We start from the raw sequence: 26,728 nt of genomic DNA on the forward strand, positions 1-26,728 counted from the left end.
GCTTCAGGCCAGGGCGTTAACCCACTGCACCACAGTGTCGGCCCCACCAATTGATATTTTTCTATACTTATTTATTTAATTACTCTTAAAATTGCTCCACTCTCCAATTCTTCTTCTTTGACTGTAGAAGAAATGCTGAAATTTCTTGATCTCTTGTAGCTATAGGTCCCAGTGAAGAAGAGGCTGTTCAAAATATTCACTCCAAGTTTCTCATAAATACTTTTCACTTGGCAAATAGGGAGAGACTTCATATTCTCTCTTGTCTTGAGTATGCCCTCCTTTCCAAACATCTCCAGGTTTCTTAGCCACATTTTTCTTTCCTAGCTTTGTTAGTGCCTATGCTTAGAACAAATTTCTCTCTCTCTTTCTCCCTCTCCCTCCTCCCCCTCCTTCCCCCACCCATTCACCTCTTTCTCCTCCATTAATGGATAATGCTTAATGAGTATAAAATCCTTCCATTTTTTTCTTCCTAAGTGTCTAATCAAAACATCTATGAGATCGATTCTTAAACTATAGTCTTAATTCTTTTTTTTAAGAAAAAAAAGTGTATTCATTTTATTTAAATATCAGGAAATAATTAGAAACAGCTAAATGGTTAATGCCTTTGGAAACAATAAATGTCAGTACAATCAAACATGTCTAAAGATATAGAAAAATAAAACATTATGTAGCAGTACAATCACATAGATTGGCATTCTTTTATCTAGAAATATGTCAAACATTTATTTCCATGGGAAACGTAAAATCCATTTTTAAATACTGTAAATGCAATATCATTTGAACTATAATAATAACAAATATATGAGGAAAAATAGAAGGGTATTGCCAAAATAGTAAACAGTAATAATCTGTGAGTGATGTCATTACAGATGTATTTTATATATATATTGTATTTTTATATTAATTTTATATATTGTTGTATAGTCTTAATTCTTAAACTGTAGTAGAAGGAACTCTTCTGAATAATAGTACTGTATTTAATTCATTGCGCATATAAATAAAATATATATTCATTAGGAGGTGAATTTGGGCTATTTCTCTTCTACAATGATGCATAAGAAGGAGAGCTTCACTTCACTTACCTCTTCATTCTGCAGCACATGGTATACTTCCTGCAGGTACTACTCCTTATGAGCTCATTCTCTTGAAATTCTTACTCCTGTTTTTAAAGTAAATTTTAATTGTTTTACCTATTTGACTTCAAACATGATATCCATCCTACAAAAACACCCAAAGAGCCATCTTCAACATGCTGACCCAAATTGGTTTCCTTCTATGATAGATCAAAACAATTCCTCTTAGCTTGCTTCTATGTTTTGCTTAAATAACTTGCAAAAATTGTTTTATATTTTAAATGTTTAACATGCAATACTTATACATTTTAATTGGGGTACAGTATGGGATTTCAACACATAGATGCAATGTAAACCAATCAAACTAAGCAACTAAGGTTTTCACTTCCTTCTCATCATATCTTCTTTGCTAGTTCCTTACACAGGATATAACACATTATTGTGAACTATAGTTGCCACATGGTACTACAGAATGCAAGAACTTGCTGCTGCTACCCAACTGGGTTTTGGTACCTATTATATAACTTCCTCTATGTCCCCTATCCTTACTCTTTCCAATATCTAGTAATCACCATTCTAAGTTCAGATCAATAGTTTATTTTTTTAGCTTCCACATATGAAATAGAGCATATAGCATTCGTCTTTCTCTGTGTGACTTATTTCACTTTTCATGATGATGTCAGTTCCTTCCATTTTCCTGCAAATGTCAGAATTTTTTTCTGCTTTATGCTTGAATATTATATGATTGTGTATATATACCATATTTTCTTTATGCTCATATCCATTAATGGAAATCGAAATGGATTCCATATCTTGTCTATTGTGAAGAGTGTTGCCATGAACACTGGGGCGCTTTCATATGCTGCTTTCATTTCCTTCAAATATATGCCCAAAACTGAGACAGCAGGGCTATATGGTAGATCTCTTTTTAATTTGTTTGAGGAACCTCCATACTGTTTTTCCTATGGCTACACTAACTTGCATTTCTTCTCTTTTCTCTACATCCTCACCAGAATTTGTTACTTTATTTATTTAGTCAATAGTCTTTCTTACACTACGGAGGTAATCTCACATCATGGTTTTGATTTAAATTTCCCTGATGACTAGTGATACTGAGGATTTTTGTTCATCTATTTTATAGCCATTTGTATTTCCTCTTCTGAGAAAAATCTATTCAGATACTTTTCCTAATTCTAACTGGATTTTAACGATTTCTTTACTGTTGAGTTTTTTGAGTTTCTTATATGTTGTGGATATTAATACTTTGTCAGATGTATTATTTGCAAGCAATTGTTCTCATTCTGTTGGCTCTCTCTTCACTCTGTCGATTGTTTAATTTACCAGAAAAAATTTCTTAGTTTGTAATGCCATTTGTCTACTTCGCTTTAAATGATGGCTTTTGGTGCCTTATATAAAGTTATTGCCTTTGCCAAAGCTTGACCTATGTCCACTGTTATTTCTTGTAGTTGAAAAACTTAAGGCCGTACATTTAGATCTATAATCCATTTAAGTTCATTTTTGTATAGGATGAAAAGTAGGGGTCAATATTAATCTTCTGTATATGGAGATCCAGTTTCCCCAGCACCATTTATTGAAGAAACAGTATACTTGCTTTGAGCACTTTTGTCAGAGATCAATTATTTGTAGATGCATGGATTAATTTCTGGAATCTCCTGTTCTGACCTATTCTATTCATCTTTGTGTCTGTTTTCATGCGAGGACTGTGCTGTTTTGTTTACAATAGCCCTGGAGTGTACCTTGAAATCTTGTATTGTGATTCCTCCAGCTTTGTTCTTTTTGTTCAAGATTGTTCTGGCTTTTTTGAATCTTCTGTGCTTATACATGAATTTTAGTATTTTTTAAATACACTTGTGAAAAATGTCATAAATATTTTCATGAGGATTGCATTGAATCTGTAAATTGCTTTGGGTAATATGGACATTTTCATATTACTTCTTGTAATCCATAAATATGAGTAGTCTTTGTATTTTCTGTGTCTTTTCTATTTCTTTCTTTAGTGTTTTGTAATGTGCATTGTAGAGATCATTCACTTCCTTGGTTTCATTTGCTCCAAGGCATTTTTTTGTTAGTTCTTGTGAATGGGATTGCTTTTATCATTCTTTCCTCAGGGAGTTAATTACTGGTGTATAAAAATGCTACTGATTTTGTATCCTGTGACTTTACTGAATTTGTCAGTTGTAATGTGTTTTGGAGGAGTCTTTATGTTTCTCTGTATATAGAAGCATATCATCTGAGAATGGATAGTTTGACTTTCTCCTTTTTATCTGTATTCCTTTTATTTCTTTCTCTCTCCTAAAAATTCCAGTACTATATTGAATAAGAGCAGTAACAATAAATATCCTTGTGTGGTTCCAGATCTTAGAGGAAATGCATTCGATTTTCCCCCATTCAATCTGACACTGAGAGTTGTCACATATATAACATTATTATATTGAGGAATGTTTCTTCTTTTATGAAAGAGGAATGGGTGTTGAATTTCATAGAATGATATTTTGCATTGATAGGAATAATTATATCATGCTTATCCTTCAATATGTTGATATATTAAATTTATTGATTGGCTTATGTTGAAACATTCATACATCAAGGGATAAATCACATGTGATCATGTTGAATGATGTTTTCGGATTCTATTTGCTAATGTTTTATTGAGGACTTTTGCATGCTTTTCATTGGGTTATTGGTTTATAGTTTTCTTTTTTTCGTTGGGTTATTGGTTCATAGTTTTTCTTTTCTTGTCTGGTTTTGGAACTGGGGGTCTCTATTTCTCCCTCTCTAAACCAGATAATTTCTACCAGCCATCTTTCCTGGTTTCATGTAAACTGTCAATCAGTGTATAGATAATGATTCTTACAGAGTAAGGTGGAATTCCTGGTCGTTCCCTCAAATGCAGTGTACAGAAAAACTCAGAGATGGGGAAAGGTTGATGCTGAATCACCTGCCCCTGAAGCAGGTTTGTGGACGATGAGTCCGTTATTCTTTCTGCCCTGAGGTTTGGGACAGGACACAGCACTACTCAGGAGTCTTCTAGATGGGAGAGCTTTACCCTCTGATCACTTGAACACAGCACACTTCCTGGAGACACACCTGTGGAGTGCAGGGAACAAAATCTGAAGTTTCTATCCACCAATCTGTCTTCCCTGTAGAGCGGTGTGACTGCTTCCCCTCTACCTCTGGCTCTCCAGCTCTGTCATCCTCTCTCTCTCTCTCTTTCTCTCTCTGTGTGTGTATGTGTGTGTGTGCACGTGCACAAACATGTATTAATGCAGAGCAGTGAGAGCTCAGCAAGACTGGCAGGGTGTCGCTCCCCCTCTTCGTGGAGGAACGACACTAAACCCTGCCTAGGCTTCATATCCGAGTCACGGCACCATTATGTCGCTCCCCCTCTTCGTGGAGGAGCAACACAGGACCCTGCGCTGTTCTTTCTGTCTGCTCGGCCCTTCCCGGGTTTGCTGCTGGTTCTTCCCGGGTTGGCTACTGTCCCTTCCACCTCCGTGGAAGGGCAGTTCCCCCTGGCCACATTCCCCACTTCCGCAGGGGAGCAGCACACCGCCGGCCGGTTCTCTCGGGGGCTGCACAGGTGTTCCCCTTAGATGTTCCCCTTAGATGTTCCTGGTGCATGCCGTCTCTCTCCTCCTTTATAGTCCTCTTCCACCAATCCCAACTCTGCTACCCACACGCCGAGTACGCTGCTCTCCAATCAGGAGCAAGTCCTACAGTTTATTGGCTGAACTGGAGGCAGCTGTGTAGAAGCCTCTTTCTTCTCTCCCAGCGCCATATTGTGGGAGAGCAGATGCACAGAATAAGTCTTAATTCCAGTAACAGTATAGTCCGAGTTGCTCCCCACAGCAGGGGTCAGGGAAACTTCCAGTCCTATGTCCCAACATTAAGGATTATGTCACAGAGTGCAGCATCCAAGGATTTGCACCAACTGTGTACTTGATCTGGGAATTGTGCCTGTCTCCACCCTCCCCCTTGGAATGGCTGAACGTTCATGATGTGACAATTTGACCCCCATGGAATTTATTCAGGCAGAACCTCCAAGGCTCTATCCTCCCTAGGGAGAAAACAATGTTGATCTATTACAGACTGTTTTCCTGAAATGAGTTACCAAATATTTCCATTGTAAATGTAATGTTTAATTTGGAAGCTCATGGAATTGAATACTATTTACTCAGCGCTATCCTGGCTTCTTCAATTGCAAGCCACTCTATACTTCTCCCACTGTAAAGCATATCTTTGGCTGGAGCTGCAGCTCAATAGGATAATCCTCTGCCTGTGGCACCAGCACACCAGGTTCTAGTCCCGGTCGGGGTGCCAGATTCTGTCCTGGTTACTTCTCTTCCTGTCCAGCTCTCTGCTGTGGCCCGGGAGTGCAGTGGAGGATGGCTCAAGTCCTTGGGCCCTGCAACCGCATGGGAGACCAGGAGAAGCACCTGCTCCTGGCTTAGGATCAGCGCGGTGCACTGGCCACACTGGCCATTGGGGTGTGAACCAACGGAAAAGGAAGACCTTTCTCTCTGTCTCTCTCTGTCTCACTGTCCACTCTGCCTGTCAAAAAAAAAAAAAAAACAGTAAAAGCATATCTTTGCCACCTCCTTCCCCAAATATATATTTACTTTCAGACTATATTGTTAAGTTTTTATTCCAAGAATTTCAATGTTACATTAAAATCATATGGTAGAGCCAGCCTTGTGGGGCAATGGTTTATACCAAGGCCAGCATCCCATGTCAGAGCACTGGTTTGACTTCCGGATGCTCTGCTTCTGATCCAGCTCCCTGTTAATGTGCCTGCGAGATCAGCAAAAGATGGCACAAGTGCTTAGGCCTGTTATTACTGCGAAAGTCATTCTAGGAGTCTGTTTTGTGGACTGCTTCCCATGTTGTTGGTCCTTTCCTTCCTTTTTTTAATTCTATTATTTTAACTGGGTATTTGATGTTATTTATGTCATCCCTTTTAAATTGAAACTGGTTTATCTGTTGCCTTTAACATTTAAGTTGTTCATTGTAACAGTGAAGATGGTGTTTATACCACTGATTCTTATGGGTTTGGTGCTTTAAAATACATATAATTAATTCTGTGTTACATAGAGAGTTCAGCCTATAGTGTGAGGTAGAGAGATGAGAGAGAGAGAAAGAAAACAGAGAAAAAGAAAAAAAAACTGACAAAATCAAACCAAAAGGATATACACAGTCAAAAGTAACAATAGTTAACTGTCTCTCAACAATCAGGTCAAGGGTTCTTGAGGACATTAGTTCTGAAGGTGACTATTTCGCTTCTATAGTTTTAATTTTAGCTACGCTGTTAATTCTCCTGAATCAGGGAGAACATATGGTGTTTTTCTCTTTGGGACTGGGTTATTTCACCAAGTATGAGGTTTTCCAGCTTGCTCCATTTTGTTGCAAAGGAGCAGATTTCATTTTTTTTTTTACTGTAGTATTCCATCGTGTACATATCCCACAATTTCTTTATGCAGTCTTTGGTTGATGGACATTTAGATTGCTTCCATGTCTTAGCTATTGTGAATTGAGCTGCGATAAACATGGAGGTACAGATAGTTCTTTTGTTTACTGATTTCTTTTCCCTTGGGTAAACTCCCAGTAGTGAAATGGCTGGGTCATATGGTAGGTTTATATTCAGGTTTTTGAGGTATCTCCATACTGTGTTCCACAGTGGCTTTACCAGTTTACATTCCCACCAACAGTGGGTTAGGGTGCCCTTTTCCCCACATCCTCTCCAGCATTTGTTGTTTGTTGATTTCTGTATGAGGGTCACTCTAACTGGGAAAAGGTGAAACCTCATTGTGGTTTTGATTTGCATTTCCCTGATGGCTAGAGATCCTGAGCATTTTTTCATGTGCATGTTGGCCATTTGGATTTCCTCTTTTGAAAAATGTCTGTTAAGGTCCTTGACCCATCTTTTTATTGGGTTGTTTGTTTTGTTGCTGTGGAGTTTCTTGATCATTTTATGTATTCTAGTTGTTAATCCTTTATCAGTTGTGTAGTTGGCAAATAATTTCTCCCATTCTGTTGGTTGCCTCTTCACTTTCCTGACTGTTTCTTTTGCTATAAAGAAACTTCTCAATTTGAGGTAATCCCAATTCTTCATTTTGGCTTTGATTACCCGTGTCTCTGGGGTCTTTTCCAGGAATTCTTTGCCTGTTCCAATGTCTTGAAGGGTTTCTCCTATGCTCTCTGTCGCTCCCCCATTCGCGGAGGAACGACACAGGACCCTGCGCTGTTCTTTTGTCTGCTCTGCCCTTCCCGGGTTTGCTGCTGGTCCTTCCCGGGTTGGCTGCCAACCCCTCCACCTCCATGGAGGGGCGGTACCCCTGCCACTTTCCCCGCTTCCGCGGAGGAGTGCACACCGCCGGCCGGCTCTCAGGGGTTCCTCAGGGGTTCCTCAGATGTTCCTTCAGATGTTCCTGGTGCATGTTGTCTCTCTCCTCCTTTATAGTCCTCTTCCACCAATCCCAACTCTGCTACCCACACGCTGAGTACGCTGCTCTCCTCCAATCAGGAGCAGGATCAGCTCCTGCAGCTCATCAGTCAAATTGGCGAGAGGCAACTGCGTAGAGGTTGTTTGGTCTCTCTCAGCGCCATATAGTGGGAGAGCAGATGCACAGAATAAGTCTTAATTCCAGTAACTTAGTCTAGTCTCAGTTGCTCCCCACACTCTCGATTAATTTTATGGTGTCATGGCATGGATTTAGATCTTTAATCCATATTGAGTGGATTTTTGTATATGGTGTAAGATAGGGGTGTTGTTTCATACTTCGACATGTGCACATCCAGTTTTCCGAGCACCATTTGTTGAAGAGGCTGTCCATGTTCCAGCGGTTGGTTTTAGCTCCTTTGTCAAATATGAGTTGGTTATAAATGTTTGGATTGATTTCTGGTGTTTCTATTGTGTTCCATGTCTCTATCCATCTGTTTTTGTACCAGTACACGCTGTTTTGATTATAACTGACCTATAGTATGTCTTGAAGTCTGGAATTGTGATGCCTCTGGTTTGTTTTTATTGTATAGGATTGCTTTAGCTATTCGTGGTCTCCTGATCCTCCATATAAATTTTAGCATCATTTTTTCCAGGTCTGTGAAGAATGTGTTTGGTATTTTGATTGCTATGGCGTTGAACCTGTAAATTGCTTTTAGAAGAATGGACATTTTCATGATATTAATTCTTCCAATCCATGAACGTGGCAGATTTTTCAATTTTTTTGTGTCTTCTTTTATTTCTTTCTTTAATATTTTGTAATTCTCATCATAGAGATCTTTGACATCCTTGGTTAAATTTATTCCAAGGTACTTGATTGTTTTTGTGGCTATTGTGAATGGGATTGATCTTAGAAGTTCTTCTTCGGCCATAGCATTTTCTGTGTATACAAAGGCTGTTGATTTCTGTGCATTGACTTTGTATGCTTCTACTTTACCAAACTCTTCTATGAGCTCCAAGAGTTTCTTAGAGAAATCTTTTGGATCCTCTAAATATAGAATCATGTCATCTGCAAATAGGGACAGTTTGAGTTCCTCCTTTCCCATATTTGTATCCCTTTAATTTTTCTTGCCTGATGGCTCTGGCTGAAACTTCTAGGACTATATTGAATAGCAATGGTGAGAGTGGGCATCCCTGTCTGGTGCCAGTTTGCAATGGAAATGCCTCCAACTTTCCCCCATTCAATATGATGCTGGCCATGGGCCTGTCAAAAATTGCCTTAATTGTGTTGAGGAATGTTCTTTCTAAACCCAGTTTGCTTAGAGTTTTCATCATGAAAGAGTGTTGTATTTTGTCAAATGCTTTCTCTGCATCTATTGAGATAATCATATGATTTTTGTTTCTCAATTTGTTCATGTGATGTATCACATTGATTGATTTTCGAATGTTGAACCATCTCTGCATACCAGGGATAAATCCCCCTTGGTCTTGGTGAATGATCTTTCTGATGTGTAGTTGGATTCAGTTGGCCAGGATTTTGTTGAGTATTTTTGCATCTATATTCATCAGAGAGATAGGTCTATAATTTTCTTTCTCTGCTGCATCTTTTCCAGGCTTAGGAATTAAGGAGATATTGGCTTCATATAAAGAATTTGGGAGGATTCCTTCTCTTTGAATTGTTTTGAATAATTTGAGAGGAACTGGGGTTAGCTGTTCTTTAAATATTTGGTAGAATCTGGTAGAATTCAGCGGTGAAGCCATCCGGTCCTAGGCTCTTCTTTTTCAGTAGCGCGTTTATTATTGATTCAATTTATTTCTTGGTTATGGCTCTGTTTAGGTTTTCTATGTTTTCATGGATCAGTTTCAGAAGGTTGTATGTGTCCAGGAATCTATTTCTTCCAGGTTTCCCAATTTGTTGGCATACAGCTCTTTGTAGTGGTTTCTTGTGATTCCTTTTATTTCTGTTGTGTCTGTTGTTACATTTCCATGACCATCTTTAATTTTTTGGTAGTTGGGCCAATGGTGTGTCTTAACTATTGTCACTATACTGTGCAATAGGTCACTAACCAAGTTTCTGCTCTCAGCCTGAAACCTGGGGACCTTTCCCTAACATCGCCCCTTTTCCTTTTCATGATCAGCCTCTGATGATCACCACTGTACTTCCCACTTGTATGGGTTCAACATCCTTATTGTACATAAGCAATAAGACATGGGGATGAGTCAGAGAGACAGAGAGTGACCTTCCATCTGCTGGTTCACTCCCCCAAATGGTCACAATGCCCAAGTAAGCCAGGTCAGAGACAGGATCTTGAAACTCAATTTGGAATTTTCATGTAGACATCACTCACCCCATTGCTAAATTTCCTTCAAGCTATTTCACGGTTTTGCTGCTTCTGTGAAATATTTGGCAAGGATCCCCTGAGAGATTGTCCCACTGAGCCGAGGGTCTGTGAGGATTGTGAGCTTCTCTATCAGCTGGGACTTCAGGTGTCTGTAGTGTTCATGGGGAGGCTGTGGCCTCCTGCTTATCTGTCCCCACCAGGGAAGACTATTAGGTTCAGTTTGTCTCCCCTGGAGAAATGAGATAGTGGATGGTCTGTGCTCCATTCCATTTTTGTAGGCCACCAGAGGGCCCTGTGTTGGTGACATCATGGTCTCTGGATTCTTAGTCTGGCCTTCAACATCCAGTACAACCTGGCTTTGGCCTGTGCTGTTCATTCTTTTTGGGTGAAGGGCGCCAGTCACCTAACACCAGACGCCTTCCTGCTGATCTTCTCTCCCACCAACCATCTTGTACCAACACTAATTAAAATCTTTTTATTTACTTTCCAACAACTAGGACTGTGGTTTCATACTCCCACAATTTAAGATTCTTGCATGGGCCAGTAAGTTGAAATACTATGCTTATGTTCAACTATATGTAAAGAAATAATATCCAGCCTGACCCAGGATAGCATTCTCAGGGCACCGCTGACTTTAGAACAATTTTAGTTTTCCCTTCAAACCCAGAGACAGCCGAGCCAGAGTCTTGATTTGTTAACCTCAATTATTTAGTCATCCCTCTCCTCTTGTCAAAGTAGCCTGTGTGCCAAACTGAACCAACTGTCTTATTTTAAACTGTGAATGATCCAGACTCACTTTCTACAGACATTGTACCAGATCTCCATTTTCCCTTTAATCCTGAAACAGTTTGTGGTTCCTCTGGTGAATGTCACAGCACTCAGGAATGTACTTGCAGCTCAGCTGTGTCTCAGCTTGAGCAGGCACCTGGGAAGCCTACAGGGACTTCCTTATTCTCTAGCTCCTGGGGCCCTCCTGTGGGGCTCCCTGCTTGAACTCAGAAGGGAAATGCGCTGGACATTAGCAGTCAGGTAATAATTGAATGGAAAGTATTGGGTGTGCACGTCCAGGTGATTTAGTTTTGCTTGAGTTTTGTGGGAGCCTCTGCACCTGCTGTGGTTCAGCAGAGCAGAAAGTGGGACACTCAGTGGCTGTGCATCCTGGGACTGGAGTCCACTTCACGGGGAGATGTATCTGTGGCTCCAGCATGATGACCAGTGTCCTAAGGCTGAATCACAGCTGCATGAAGAGCCTGTCCCAAAGACCATTTGTCCAGAGTCCCTGCTCTTCACTCCATGTCTATGCTGACTGGCGTCATCAATCCATTTGTAGTCTTTCATCGGTATTAGATAGGGAGACACCAGGCTGCATATCAGATTGCTGGATAGAGCCAGCTTTATACAGTTTCCCCTACTTGTAACTGACAATGTACCCTGGAGGACAGTAGATGATGGATCCGTTAGGAGGCCCCGTCACCAAGGTGGGAACACTGATGCAGTTCCATGCTCCTGGGTTTCAGCTGCCTAGCCTTAAGTACACTGGCCTTTATTTATCATCTCCATAAAACATTGGCAAACACAACACCAGTATTCAGAGAACTGAATCTTCATGATTTCCATTGTTGCCATTTCATTTTCATAAATATTTGATAAATAATAATTGTATATAGACATATGAGGTACAATGATATGTGTTGACAAAAATGTATATTGAGTTAAATGATGAAGTCAGACTTATTGTCATTATCATCACAAAATCCACGTTTCCATGGTAGAATGTCATTTGTCTCCTGTTTTGGAATTCTGTAGACACAACATTCTCTTAACTGCTGTCACTGTGCTGTACAGTAGATCCTTCAACATGTGGATCCTGTCAGACTGAAACTCTGACCTTGATCCAACGTCTCCTTTGTTCCTGGTCCATTTCTTCCATTACTGATTCCTTCTTCCATGAAAATTTAACTGGATTATATGTGTGAACTCTTTGAATGACACTGCTTAAGTTGAAAGTGGAACTGCAGATGTGTTTGCAACGGTGACTGTGGATCCCATGCACACCTCCCTGGGATTTCATATTCCTTTTACCAGGCAATGGTGTTTGATGATCCTGTAGTAATTCTATTTGTTTTTGTTATTTTCTGTAATGGTTTTACTAATTTACCTGACCCCATCCTTATACCAGGGTTATAATCTCTCTCTATCTCCATAAGTCTTGTCAGCTCTGGTATGTCTGATAATACTCATTCTAAGAGACTGAGACCGACAGTGATCTTCCAACTCCTGTGTCACCTCCTGGGTGGCTACAAAAGCTTCAGCTGGTAGCTGACAGCAAGGTGCTTGGAATTCTGTCCAGGTCTCCCACATAGGAGTACTTGGAATTTCACCTAAGGCCTCCCAGAGTGTGCTTAGGCAGGAATCTGAAACTGGAACAAAACTAGGACACAACACTAAGCATCCTGATATGGGATGCAGGAACCCCACATGCTAACTTCAGTGCTGCTCCTGTCACCCACCTTATCAGTCACTACACTTAAACAATTGATTTCTTCCCTTGTGAGTCAGTTGTCTGTGTTCATTCAACACCTGGATCTAGGCTCCTAATTATATGTATAATTAATATTTTATTTATTTTAAAAGTCTATTTATTTTATTTGAAAGGCAGTGTTATACCAAAAGATGAAGAGACCAACAGATGGAGAGAGAATCTTCCATCCACTCGTTCATTTCCTATGTTGCTGCAAAGGTGGGGCTGGGCAAGCCTGATGCCAGGAGCCTGGAACTTACTCCAGGTTTCCCATGTGGCTTGAAGAGGCCAAACACTTGGGTCATCATTGACAGAGTTCCCAGGTCCATTAGCAGGGAGCTGGATTTGAAGTGGAGCAAGCAGAATCTGAACCCATGCTCCTGGGTGATGCATGCACAGGGATGGCAGTTTAACCTGCGGGCCACAAAGTTGGCCCCCATGGGTGTGATCTGAAAACCCTTTCTCTCTCAATTCCTATATCATAAATACTATACCAATGACTTGCTTTAGTCCATATAATTTTGATAACACATCTTATGTACAGATATAAAACTATACAAATGTATTTCCTCTTACTCATAACATTTCACATAACCACATTAAAACTGTGCCCACAATACATCTAGTATGGAGATATTTTTGTTACTTGTGCAGGATTGACATTCAGTGCTAGAGTGAGGAGAACCGAGCAGACTTTCTTGGGAGCTGCTCAACAGGAAATATCAAGAAGAGGGAAAGGATGCCCTAAAGCATGTCTGTATCCTTTGTAAGTATGGAATGAGAAGCTTGTAAGAGCCCTGTAAACCAAGTTATCTTTTTGTTGTATCAAGCTTTTAGGAAGTTCTCTCATTTCCAAGCATTCTCTTCAGTGCGACTTTGACTTCTTTATTCCGTAGACTATAGATCATGGGGTTGAGCATGGGATTGAAGAGGCTGTGGAATAGCAGCAGGTACTTCTTTTCTCCTTTGCATTCCCATGTTGGGGCCCAACATACATAATAATGGCTGTGCCATAAAAAAGCCCAACCACACTGAGGTGGGAGGAGCAGGTGGAAAAGGCTTTCTGGCGCCCCTCCCCTGACTGTATCTATAGGATGGCCCACAGAATATGAATGTAGGATGCCACAATTGCAGAAAAGGGTCCCACTAGCACAGAGACTGCCCCTGCCCAAAACCATGACCTCATTGATGTGGGTGTCTTTACAGGCAAGTTTGAGAACAGCTCTAATTTCACAGAAAAAGTGATGAACTTTCTGCGGTCCACAGAAGGGCAATGGTAGAAGTAACACCAGATGTACCAGGGCCAAAAAGACTCCTAACATCCAGGAAGTCACAGCCAGGGTGACACACACTCTCCAGCTCATGATGGCAGAATATCGGAGAGGCTGGCAGATGGCCACATACCGATCATAGGACATCAGTACCAGGAGAAGACATTCAGTGTGAGCGAAAGTCAAAACAAGAAAGGTTTGTGTTAGGCAGCCAGCAAAGGAGATGGGCCTGGCTGGATTCAGGAGGTTCGCCAGCATCTGGGGCACCGTGTTGCAGGCGTAGGCAATGTCAACAACAGCCAAGTGTGAGAGGAAGAAGTACATGGTGGTGTGCAGTCTGGAGTCCAGCCAGATGAGTCCCAGAATGATCCCATTCCCTAGCAGCGTGAGGGTGTAGAACAGCAAGAAGAGCCCAAAGAGGCATACCTGAGTCCTTGGGCCAAGGGGAAAACCCAGTAGGATGAACTCTGTGATCATGGTCTGATTTCCTGCCATTATCCTGTGGAAGACACAAGGGAGCTCACCAAGTCAGAACGTCTGGACCAAGTGCTGAAACATGCTACAACCATGTGTCACACTATTTGAATATTTCCTAAGAAAACACTTTTCATGTTGATATTACAAATGATTATTATAAAATCATTAAAATATTAAAAGTATTTAAAATTATTAAATATAGACATTTTGATCTCTTAATGACTTACTATGTGAAAGTAATGATTTACACATGAAATAGAAGGAAGTTGTGTGACCTATGACAAATTAAATGTTAATATATTACAGTGCTTAGTAAATTTCACTTCTTTTTTCAAAGCAACTTTTACCACAGTTCAAACTTTGTTAATGTTAAATTGCCATTCATAGCAGTGGACAATTTTCTCAGTTGGTGATAGTTGTATCAGACCTCTGCTGTGTGTATTCCTGCCTTGCAATCCTGGGTCCATGGTTTGAATGTGTGCTGGGGTTTTTTATAGCTAGATATAAGAATGAAAAGAGGGAAGAGGAGTGTGACTTATGATCTTTACTGATCTTGAATAATACAATGACAGCAATGACAGTTAGCCATAACTTTGGTTGGACTTAAAGAGTTTTTTTTTTTTTTTTTTAGTTTTTGTGCCACAGTTGTTCTACTTTACTAGTGTTATCTCATGACCTGAATGTACTTTTTGGCCACCTACTTATTCTTTGTATGTACATTTTTATTTTTACATATATCCATTTATTTATCTACACAAATGGTCCACAAACATTCATGGAATGTGGATTTTTAAAAAATATTGTCTCTCTCATTTTCTTTCTTTTTAAAAACATATAATGCTTATACATATATACCTATCATAAGCCAATCATAGTCCTTATTTTTTATTTGTGTTTGGAGCCCATCAACTTCTCTCCACCAGTTCTTTATACAATATAAAATACACTGCTGTGAACCACAACTACCCCACTGTGCTAGGGAACAGCAGAACATGTTACTTCTATTTGAGTGTGTTTTAGTGCCCAGTATCCAGCTTATTTCATTCCTAGCCTCTGGTAATAACTATCTTAATTTCAGTTCAACAATTATTATTATTTTTAACTTCCACATATGAGAGAGAACATGAAGTGCCTGGCTTTTAAATCCATTTTTTTCCCACAAACTTTTAAAATTTCCCAATACTTGGCAATTTCCATTTTTTTTGGTCATATCCTACAGGAAGAAATGTCTACCCAGTACATATACACATATTTTAAATATGTAAAGGTTTACTCTGCATAATGCCCTGTTACTTTCTATTTTACTCTGGTCCATTTTAATCTAATTCATTAATACAAATGCTGGAATGTTTTCATGATGGGTCATAGCCTGTAATCTAAACAATATTATATTCAAGGTTAGAACTCAATGTCTAAGTATAGACTCATATAATGTTTAACAGGTTTTATAGCTTCTTAGCCATAATGTAAAATAGTTATTAATTATGATGAATCTTTAGATTTTTTGTGGCTTATCAATGTTATAAAGTGCTTCCCCAACAAAGCATGTTGGGGACTCAAATCATTGTAATTTTTAAACTATTGATTTTGTTTTCTTGTCTCTTTCACTCTATATCTTTCTTCACTCCAGAATCCATTTGAATTTCATCAAAATAAAATGTCAGAAAAATTTATACTTGTGTTGCTATCAGTGAATTCCTCATTCAAATTTTCTGATGAATGAATATTTGGAAGGTTTCAGAAGGTAAGTCTCCACAGGAGGTTTCAGAATTGATAGCAGGAATTATTGATAAATTATATTATCTTTGTCCAAGAAACAACTCTAACAACTGGAATCACTTCCTTGAAAATTGATCCTTTTCATAGGAATGAAATTTATGTCAGCAAATGTTGTAAATCATAAATTGATTAGCCATCTATTCAGCATGTGATTCCTGCTTGGGTGAAGAATTGATCTAGAAAAATTCTAAGGTCCTTTCCCAGTGTAGGATTCAATGGGCTCTGATGTCCATTCAGCATTCTTTCAGTATCTGGGGCCAATGAAGATAGTAATGCTATTTCTAGAATTTCATATGATAAAGGCACAGAGTAATGGCAATGAGTATCCACTCACCTTCTTCCTATCTCCAGGAAGCTAAAACACAAAAGACAAAACAGACAGGTATTACTGAACACATGTTTTATCCTGCTAAATATGTGTGTATAGAACACTTCATGCTTGCTGATACATTTAACTTGCTGGGATTGATAATACTGTTCAAGGGCTCACAAATATGTTAATTTTCATATTCATTTTAGAAAAAGGAATTTCATGTTCAAAAGTAAAGCCATCAGGAAATTATTCTTCCATAAACAAACATCCATTTTGTAGCTGATTAGGCCAATTACTTTATGAAATCACATCTGAATATCATGAGGCAATAGAAACTATTAAGCAAATCTCTCAAACAGTTCTTAATCCTAAAATCCAGACAAGAAATTCAACACAAGAGGCATCGAATTAAATTATCCATAATAGGTGTATCTAAGGGAAATTGTAATTTTAAATTATCATGAAAGCATCAGTCTATAAATCACAGAAACTTGACATTAAAAAACAAGAACAACTGCAATTTGCATGGTAGTTTTAGTCTAGCTGAAGATGCATGATGAACAAAGATTGGATATGACAGGAAACTTACTCGTGGCTTACAACTAAAAATGAGAAATGATGTGAGTTGGGTGACACTTCATGAAGATGTAAAGAACACCTGTAAGTTAGTGTTGAAACCCTTCTCCAAGAAAATCCTTGGAAGAAAATTGGCCAACGGAGGCTGAACGTTGATTTTATCCTCTGCTTGGCTCAGATGCCTCTCAGAATGCCCTGAAAGTCTGGCTGAGGTGGAGGAAATTCCACCACATACACGCTGCTACCTGCCCCTGCCCTGGAGAAGGGGCTCTCCCTATTCTTCCCTCTGATTTTCCTGGGAGGGAGACTCAAAGAAAGAGACCCAAGCTGATGACTTCTTCACTCACCATAGGAGCCGTGTCTGCAAATTTAAGAAGCAGTAGAATGACTTCTATTAACCTCTTCATGCATTATAGTGGCCACAAACTCAGATTAACTATAGTTGTAAGAACTCCAACATTTCCCCACTTACTAACCCTTTGATAGATTAATTGGTATTTAGTGTAGGTGTAGCCCAATCATTATTCCCACCCTCCTCAGGTTTGTTTGAGTTTTGTTATACCTTACCTGAACATGTATCTGATACATTTTTTTTTTGAAAATCAAGTCTCCTTAAGAAATACAATTCACAAAATAAGACCAGGTAGCAAGAAGTTGTAGGAACAGATTAAGAAGTCAGAAAAGTGGATCAGTCGTCCCAAAGGGGCTTGTTAAGTCCTATTTTGTAGGATGTAACTAGAGTCAAAACAAAGAAGGAATATTCTCATCAGAAAACAATCTCTGTTCTTTAATTTCCAGTGATTTTGAGCCCAAGGGGGCAAAGAGAGCTCAAGATCCCCTAAGGCCTATGACTACAACTATTTTTTCTTCCTTCTGAAAAGAACTGACACTGTATTTTAATTTCAGGGACTACAACTGAGATCACTTGATGGTCATTTTATGCATTGATTTTTAATTCTTTTATCTAAATCCATTTTCATATACAAATATAAAGGAAGCAGAGTGTAATTTCCTAAAGTTATCTATCTTAATTTATGTAACAACCAGTTGAGAATTAATAAATCAATTATTTTTTGCCCTGAGAGAGTTCACTCACAGACAATCTGAAATGAACTTTTCCTTCTCCCACCTATTGGGTAGGATGATTGTTAGAGTTCAAACTGTACTCTTAAGTACTGGAGTGATGCTACTCCTTCATACTGATGTCCAAGGGCACGGTGACCTCACAGGAACCATTACTATTACCTGATGTCCCAACTTATTAAACATACAAACCCATTGGCTAAACTTTCTTCCATGTCTCATTTTAAAGTATATAAGGTTCCCATTTATCTCATAATATTTTACCTGAATTTCTGTTTTATTTGCTATTTAAAATGCTACATTTGGTTTATTAGTTTTTTATTGAAATGTTTGTATTTATGTCTACTTCCAGACTTATACAATGAATTATATTTCTTCTTTCCATTTATGCTCTTAGTATCAGTATTATACAACCAACCAGATAGCTGTCCCTTTTGTTCTCAAAAGGTTTTACATAATATGAAAATTAGCAGTCATTTGAACACCAATAAGATTTCCTCTAAAAATATATGGCTCGGTGTTCTCTGGTTATAGGAGAACTATGGTCATCAATTTGATATTTTTGAATGTTTATTATTATTTGGATTTTATATTTTTCAGAAGGAAGTTTAATATGTGCTGGTGTGGGCATTTAACCTAGAGGTTAAGATACCACTTGGGACCCCTACATCCCATATCAGACTGCCTGGGTCAAGTGCTGGATCCACTCTCAGTTCCCATTTCCTAATAATGTACACCCTGCAAGGCAGCAGATTATGGCCTGGGTAGTTAGGCCTCTGCTACCTATGTGGGAGAACCACACGGAGGTCCCAGCTGCTTGCTTCAGTTTCAGCCAGCCCTCGTTGTTGCAAATATTTGGGGAATGAACCAGCAGATGGTAGCTCACTTGCTCTCTCTCTCTGCCTTTACAATAAATTAAATCATAAACAGTAAGTAATATCTTGAGATAAATTTTATTCATAGTATTCTATTATTATTTTTAAAACATTTTTTATTTATTTATTTGACAGGTAGAGTTACAGACAGTGAGAAGGAGAGACAGAGAGAAAGGTCTTCCTTCCGTTGGTTCACCCTCCAAATGGCGGCTACGGCCGGAGCTACACCGATCTGAAGCCAGGAACCAGGTGCTTCTTCCTGGTTTCCCACGTGGGTGCAGGTGCCCAAGCACTTGGGCCATCATCCACTGCCTTCCCGGGCCACAGCAGAGAGCTGGACTGGAAGAGGAGCAACCAGGACTAGAACCTGGGGCCCATATGGGATTCCGTGCCGCAGGCAGAGGATTAGCCAAGTGAGCCACGGCGCTGGCCCCTCTATTATTATTTTTAAAGCCCTATGTTTCGGTTATATAGCTTTTTGTTACTAGCACTGTATTTACAGACCTTTCTCCTCTTTTAGTCTGGTGAGTCATCTATTTTATTGCCATCACTTTTCAAAAAATGTTCATTTATCGGAAAGAGAGCTAGGAGGGAATAGAGGGAGAAACAGACGCACACGCATACATATCATCTTTCATCCACTGGTTCACTCCACAAATACCTGAGCAGACAAACTTAGGCCAGGCAAAAACCAGCAGCCACAGCTTCATTTGGGTCTCCCACATCGGTGCCAGGAGCCCAAGCACTTGGGCCATTATCTGCTGCCTCATAAAATATATTGGCAAGAAACATGATAGGAAGCAGAGAGCATTTTTCTATGTCCCACTGTGAAAGTTGGGCTTGCTAATCTTTTTATTTAAATGCTTTTTTTTAAATTCAGCATTAAGACTACAGTGCTTGGGCCGGCGCCGCGGCTCACTAGGCTAATCCTCCGCCTTGCAGCGCCGGCACACAGGATTCCAGTCCCGGTCGGGGTGCCGGATTCTGTCCCGGTTGCCCCTCTTCCAGGCCAGCTCTCTGCTGTGGCCAGGGAATGCAGTGGAGGATGGCCCAAGTGCTTGAGCCCTGCACCCCATGGGAGACCAGGATAAGTACCTGGCTCCTGCCATCGGATCAGAGCGGTGCACTGGCCGCAGCGCGCCAGCCGTGGCGGCCATTGGAGGGTGAACCAACGGCAAAGGAAGACCTTTCTCTCTGTCTCTGTCTCTCACTGTCCACCCTGCCTGTGAAGAAAAAAAAAGAAGACTACAGTGCTGTGTGTACATATTTTTTTTTAACTTTTATTTAATGAATATAAATTTCCAAAGTACAGCTTATGGATTACAATGGCTTCCCGCCCATAATTTCTCTCCCACCCGCAACCCTCCCCTTTCCAGCTCCCTCTCCTCTTCCATTCACATCAAGATTCATTTTCAATTCTCTTTATATACATAGATCAGTTTAGCATATATTAAGTAAAGATTGCAACAGTTTGCAACCAAATAGAAACACAAAGTGTAAAATACTGTTTGAGTACTAGTTATAGCTTTTTTTTCTTTTTTCTTTTTAACTTTTATTTAATGAGTATAAATTTCCAAAGTATGGCTTATGGATTACAATGGCTTCCCCCCATAACGTCCCTCCCACCCACAACCCTCCCCTTTCCCAATCCCTCTCCCCTTCCATTCACATCAAGATTCATTTTCGATTATCTTAATATACAGAAGATCAGCTTAGTATACATTAAATAAGGATTTCAACAGTTTGCTCCCACACAGAAACATAAAGTGAAAAATGATAGATGATTTTTTAAATGATGATGAAATCAGATCAGACCTATTGTCATGTTTAATCCCAGTGAGAGTCAAGTTGGGAATTGCTAATTTCTTTTTTTTTTTTTACAGAAGATCAGTTTAGTATGCATTAAGTAAAGATTTCAACAGTTTGCACCCCCATAGAAACACAAAGTGAAATATACTGTTTGAGTACTCGTTATAGTATTAAATATCAATGTACAGCACACTAAGGACAGAGATCCTACATGAGGAGTAAGTGCACAGTGACTCCTGTTGTTGACTTTACAAATTGACACTCCTGTCTATGGCATCAGTAATCTCCCTATGCTCCAGTCATGAGTTTCCAAGGCTATGGAAGCCCTCTGAGTTCTCCGACTCTTATCTTGTTTAGACAAGGTCATAGTCAAAGTGGAGGTTCTCTCCTCCCTTCAGAGAAAGGTACCTCCTTCTTTGAAGACCTGTTCTTTCCACTGGGATCTCACACACAGAGATCTTTTTGCCAGAGTGTCTTGGCTTTCCATGCCTGAAATACTCTCATGGGCTTTTCAGCCAGATCCGAATGCCTTTAGGGCAGATTCTGAGGCCAGAGTGCTGTTTAGGACATCTGCCATTCTATGAGTCTGCTGAGTATCTCCCTTCCCATGTTGGGTCACTCTCCCCTCTATTTATTCTATCGGTTAGTGTTAACAGGTACTAGACTTGTTTATGTGCTCCCTTTGACTCTTAGTCCTTTCATTATGATCAATTGTGAACTGAAATGGATCACTTGGAATAGTGAGATGGCATTGGTACATGCCACCTTGATGGGATTGAATTGGAATCCCCTGGTATGTTTCTAACTCTACCATTTGGGGCAAGTCAGCTTCAGCATGTCCCAAATTATACATCTCTTCCCTCTCTTATTCCCACTCTTATGTTTAACAGGGATCACATTTCAGTTAATTTTCAACACTTAAGAATAACTGTGTGATAATTACAGAATTAAACCAGTCATATTAAGTAGAACAGACAAAAAAAATACTAAGAGGGATAACGTATTAAGTTGTTCATTAACAGTCAGGGCTATGCTAATCAAGTCACCATTTCTCATAGTGTCCATTTCACTTCAACAGGTTTCCTTTTTGGTGTTCAGCCAGTTGTCACCGATCAGGGAGAACATATGGTATTTGTCCCTTTGGGACTGGCTTACTTCACTCAGCATTATGTGTTCCAGATTCCTCCATTTTGTTGCAAATGACTGGATTTCGTTGTTTCTTACTGCGGTATAGTATTCTAAAGAATACATATCCCATAATTTCTTTATCCAGTCTACCGTTGATGGGCATTTAGGTTGGTTCCAGGTCTTGGATATTGTGAATTGTGCTGCGATAAACATTAGGGTACAGACCACTTTTTTGTTTGCCAATTTAAATTCCTTTGGATAAATTCCAAGGAGTGGGATGGCTGGGTCGAATGTTAGGGTTATATTCAGGTTTCTGAGGAATCTCCAGACTGACTTCCATAGTGGCTTCACCAATTTGCATTCCCACCAACAGTGGGTTAGTGTCCCTTTTTCCCCGCATCCTCGCCAGCATCTGTTGTTGGTAGATTTCTGTATGTGAGCCATTCTAACCGGGGTGAGGTGAAACCTCATTGTGGTTTTGATTTGCATTTCCTAAATGGCTAGTGACCTTGAACATTTTTTCACGTGCCTGTTGGCCATTTGGATTTCCTCCTTTGAAAAACGTCTGTTTAAGTCCTTGGTCCATCTCTTAAGTGGGTTGTTTGTTTTGTTTTTGAGGAGTTTCTTGATCTCTTTGTAGATTCTGGTTATTAACCCTTTATCTGTTGCATAGTTTGCAAATATTTTTTCCCATTCTGTCAGTTGTCTCCTCACTCTCCTGACTGTTTCTTTTTCAGTACAGAAACTTCTCAATTTGATGCAATCCCATTAGTTGATTTTGGCTTTAACTGCCTGTGCCTCCCGGGTCTTTTCCAGAAACTCTTTGCCTGTGCCAATATCTTGAAGGGTTTCTCCAATATTCTCTAATACCTTGATGGTGTCAGGTCGTAGATTTAGGTCTTTAATCCATGTTGAGTGGATTTTTGTGTAAGGTGTAAGGTAGGGGTCTTGCTTCATGCTTCTGCATGTGGAAATCCAGTTTTCCCAGCACCATTTATTGAATAGACTGTCCTTGCTCCAGGAATTGGCTTAGATCCTTGGTCAAATATAAGTTGGCTGTAGATGTTTGGGTTGATTTCTGGTGTTTCAATTCTGTTCCATTGGTCTATCCATCTGTTTCTGTACTAGTACCATGCTGTTTTGATTACAACTGCCCTGTAGTATGTCCTGAAATCTGGTATTGTGATGCCTCCGGCTTTGTTTTTGTTGTACAAGATTGCTTTAGCTATTCGAGGTCTCTTGTGCCTCCATATGAATTTCAGCATCATTTTTTCTAGATCTAAGAAGAATGTCTTTGGTATCCTGATTGGAATTGCATTGAATCTATAAATTGCTTTTGGGAGAATGGGCATTTTGATGATGTTGATTCTTCCAATCCATGAGCATGGAAGATTTTTCCATTTCTTGGTATCCTCTTCTATTTCTTTCTTTAAGATTTTGTAATTCTCATCGTAGAAGTTTTTTACGTCCTTGGTTAAGTTTATTCCAAGGTATTTGATTGTTTTTGTAGCTATTGTGAATGGGATTGATCTTAGCAGTTCTTTCTCAGCCATGGCATTGCTTGTATATACAAAGGCTGTTGATTTTTGTGCTTTTTTTTATATCCTGACACTTTGCCAAACTCCTCTATGAGTTCCAATAGTCTCTTAGTAGAGTTCTTTGGATCCTCTAAGTAAAGAATCATATCATGTGCAAAGAGGGATAGTTTGACTTCTTCCTTCTCAATTTGTATTCCTTGGATTTCTTTTTCTTGTCGGATGGCTCTGGCTAAAACTTCCAGAACTATGTTAAATAGCAGTGGTGAGAGTGGGCATCCCTGCCTGGTGCCAGATCTCAGTGGAAATGCTTCCAACTTTTCCCCATTCAATAGGATGCTGGCCATGGGTTTTTTATAAATTGCTTTGATTATATTGAGGAATGTTCCTTCTATACCCCATTTACTTAGAGTTTTCATCATGAAAGGGTGTTGAATTTTATCAAATGCTTTCTCTGCATCAATTTAGATAATCATATGGTTTTTCTTTTGCAGTTTGTTAATGTGGTGAATCACATTGATTTGCGAATGTTGAACCATCCCTGCATACCAGGGATGAATCCCACTTGGTCTGGGTGAATGATTTTCCTGATGTGTTGTTGTATTCTATTAGCCAGAATTTTATTGAGGATTTTTGTGTCTATGTTCATCAGGGATATTGGTCTATAATTTTCTTTCAGTGCTGCATCTTTCTCTGGCTTAGGGATTAAGGTGATGCTGGCTTCATAGAAAGAATTTGGGAGGATTCCCTCTTTTTCGTTTGTTCTGAATAGTTTGAGAAGAATTGGAGTTAGTTCTTCTTTCAATGTCTGGTAGAATTCAGCAGTGAATCCATCTGGTCCTGGGCTTTTCTTTGTTGGGAGGGCCTTTATTACTGTTTCAATTTCTGTTTCAGTTATGGGTCTATTTAGGTTTTCTATGTCTTCAGGGTTCAATTTTGGTAGATTGCATGTGTCCAGGAATCTATCCATTTCTGATAGATTTACCTGTTTGCTGGCATACAGGTCCTTGTAGTAATTTCTGATGATTCTTTTTATTTCTGTGGTGTCTGTTGTTACGTTTCCTTTTTCATCTCTGATTTTATTGATTTAGGTCTTTTCTCTTCGTTTTTTAGTTAGTTGGGCCAATGGAGTGTCAATTTTGTCTATTTTTTCAAAAAACCAGCTTCTCACTTGGCTGATTTTTTGTAGTGTTTTTTTTGGATTCAATCCTGTTAATTTCTTCTCTGATTTTAATTATTTCTCTTCTCCTACTAGATTTGGGTTTGGTTTGCTGCAGTTTTTCTAGGTCCTTGAGATGCGCTGAAAGCTCATTTATTTGGTACCTTTCCAATTTCTTGATATAGGCCCTATTGCTATAAACTTGCCTCTCAATACTGCTTTTGCCGTATCCCATAAGTTTTGATATGTTGTGTTGTTATCTTCATTTACTTCCAGAAAATTTTTGATTTCTCTTTTGATTTCTTGAATGACCCAGTGTTCATTCAGGAGCATGTTGTTCAGTCTCCATGTGTTCGCATACTTTCTGGGGTTTCCTGAGTTTCCAATTTCCAGCTTCATTCCGCTGTGGTCTGAGAAGCTGCATGGTATGATTCTAATTCTTTTAAATTTGCTGAGACTTGCTTTATGACCTAGTATGTGATCAATCCTAGAGAAGGTTCCATGCACTGCTGAGAAGAATGTGAAGTCTTTAGATGTAGGATTGAAAGTTCTGTAGATATCTGTTAGATCCATTTGGGCAATAGTGTCAATTAAATTTGCTGTTTCCTTGTTGATCTTCTGTCCGGATGATCTGTCTATTTCTGAGAATGGAGTATTGAAGTCCCCCAGTACTATTGTATTGGAATCTAAATCTCCCTTTAAGTCCCTTAACATATCTTTTAAATAGACCGGTGCCCTGTAATTAGGTGCATATACATTTATAATAGTTACATCTTCCTGTTGAATTGAACCCTTAATCATTATATAGTGTCCCTCTTTGTCTCTCTTAACAGTTTTTGTATTAAAGTTTATTTTGTCTGATATTAATATGGCTACACCTGCTTTTTTTTTTGGTTTCTGTTGGCATGGAATATCTTTTTCCAACCTTTCACTTTAAGTCTGCATGCCTCTTTGTTAGAGATGTGTTTCTTGTAGGCAACAAATAGTTGCGTTGTGTTCTTTGAGCCAATCGGCCAATCGGTGTCTTTTAACTGAAGAATTCAGACCATTAATGTTTAATGTGACTATTGATACGTAGTGATTTTGCCCTGCCATTTTCCCGGAGATATTTTGTAGTATATGCTTTGAGCTTCCCATGCTCTTTTACTGGTAGGTGTTCTTCCTTTCCCTTCTTTCATATTGATGGCCGTGTTTGTGTGTTTCTGTGTGTAACACATCTTTAAGTATCTTTGGCAGGGCCGGACGAGTGGCCACAAAGTCTTTCAATTTCTGTTTGCTGTGAAAGGTCTTTATTTCACCTTCATTCACAAATGAGAGCTTGGCAGGATAGAATATTCTGGGCTGACAATTTTTCTCACTTAGCACCTGTGCTATGTGTCGCCATTCCCTCCTAGCCTGTAGTGTTTCTGATGAGAAGTCTGCTGTGAGTCTGATTGGAGATCCTCTGAGAGTAATCTGACGTTTCTCTCTTGCACATTTTAGGATCTTTTCTTTATGTTTCACTGTGGTAAGTTTAATTACCACGTGTCGTGGTGAGGATCTCTTTTGGTCATGTTTAATAGGGGTTCTATGAGCTTCCTGTACTAGGATGTCTCTGTCCTTCTCCAAACCTAGAAAGTTATCTGCTAGTATCTCACTAAAAAGGCCTTCTAATCCTTTCTCTCTCTCCATGCCTTCAGGAACTCCTAGAACTCGAATGTTGGTTTTTTTTTAATAGTATCCTGAAGATTCCCGACAATATTTTTTAGATTTCTAATTTCCTCTTCTTTTCTTTGGTTTGACTGTATGTTTTCCTGTGCTCTATCTTCTAAGTCCGATATTCTCTCTTCTGCTTCACCCATTCTGTTTTTAAGGCTTTCTAAAGTGTTTGTCATTTGATCTATTGAGCTCTTCATTTCATTTTGATTTCTCTTCACTATCACACTTTCCTGTTCTACTAGTTTCTGCATTTCATTTTGATTCTTCCTTAAAATTTCATTTTCACGAGAGAGATTTTCAATCTTGTCCAATAAGGATTTCTGTAGCTCAAGGATTTGCTTTTGAAAACTTCTAAATGTTCTTATCATAAATTTTTTGAAATCCGTATCTTGCATTTCTTCTATCTCATCATCATCATAATCTTTGTTTGGGGTGTTTTGTGTATTTGGAGGCATCATAGTGTCATCGTTGATCTTGTTCCCTCGATTTCTGTGTTTGTTGCTTGGCATAGTTAATTCTTCTTTCGTCACTGCGCTTTTTTTTTAAATTTTTTTATTTTATTTTATACTATGTCCGTGTTAAGTGGACTGCCTGCTGTTGGAGGAGCCTTGGAGGCTTGAGATGGGTGCGGT

General features: G+C 39.3%; 2 protein-coding genes across 3 annotated transcripts in view; both read right to left on the reverse strand.

Annotated features, from left to right (window-relative positions):
* The window catches only part of LOC100346530 (olfactory receptor 2A12), a 76,488-nt gene that overhangs the window by 9,430 nt on the left and 40,330 nt on the right, over positions 1-26,728 (reverse strand). For both annotated transcript variants that reach the window (XM_051849807.2, XM_070071375.1), the window contains exon 2: positions 1,083-1,159. The gene's annotated coding sequence lies outside the window, so the exon portion shown is untranslated. The remainder of the gene's footprint in view (positions 1-1,082; positions 1,160-26,728) is intronic.
* Positions 1,166-26,728, reverse strand: part of LOC100346789 (olfactory receptor 2A25) — a 65,942-nt gene continuing 40,379 nt past the window's right edge. Inside the window, 4 exon segments of the mRNA XM_017342673.3 lie at positions 1,166-13,354; positions 13,357-13,561; positions 13,563-14,163; positions 16,255-16,275. Of these exon segments, the coding sequence (XP_017198162.3) occupies positions 13,227-13,354; positions 13,357-13,561; positions 13,563-14,159 (930 nt within the window). The 5' untranslated portion in view covers positions 14,160-14,163; positions 16,255-16,275 and the 3' untranslated portion in view covers positions 1,166-13,226.

This window comes from Oryctolagus cuniculus, chromosome 3 (genome assembly GCF_964237555.1).
Source record: "Oryctolagus cuniculus chromosome 3, mOryCun1.1, whole genome shotgun sequence".
Lineage (NCBI taxonomy): Eukaryota > Metazoa > Chordata > Mammalia > Lagomorpha > Leporidae > Oryctolagus > Oryctolagus cuniculus.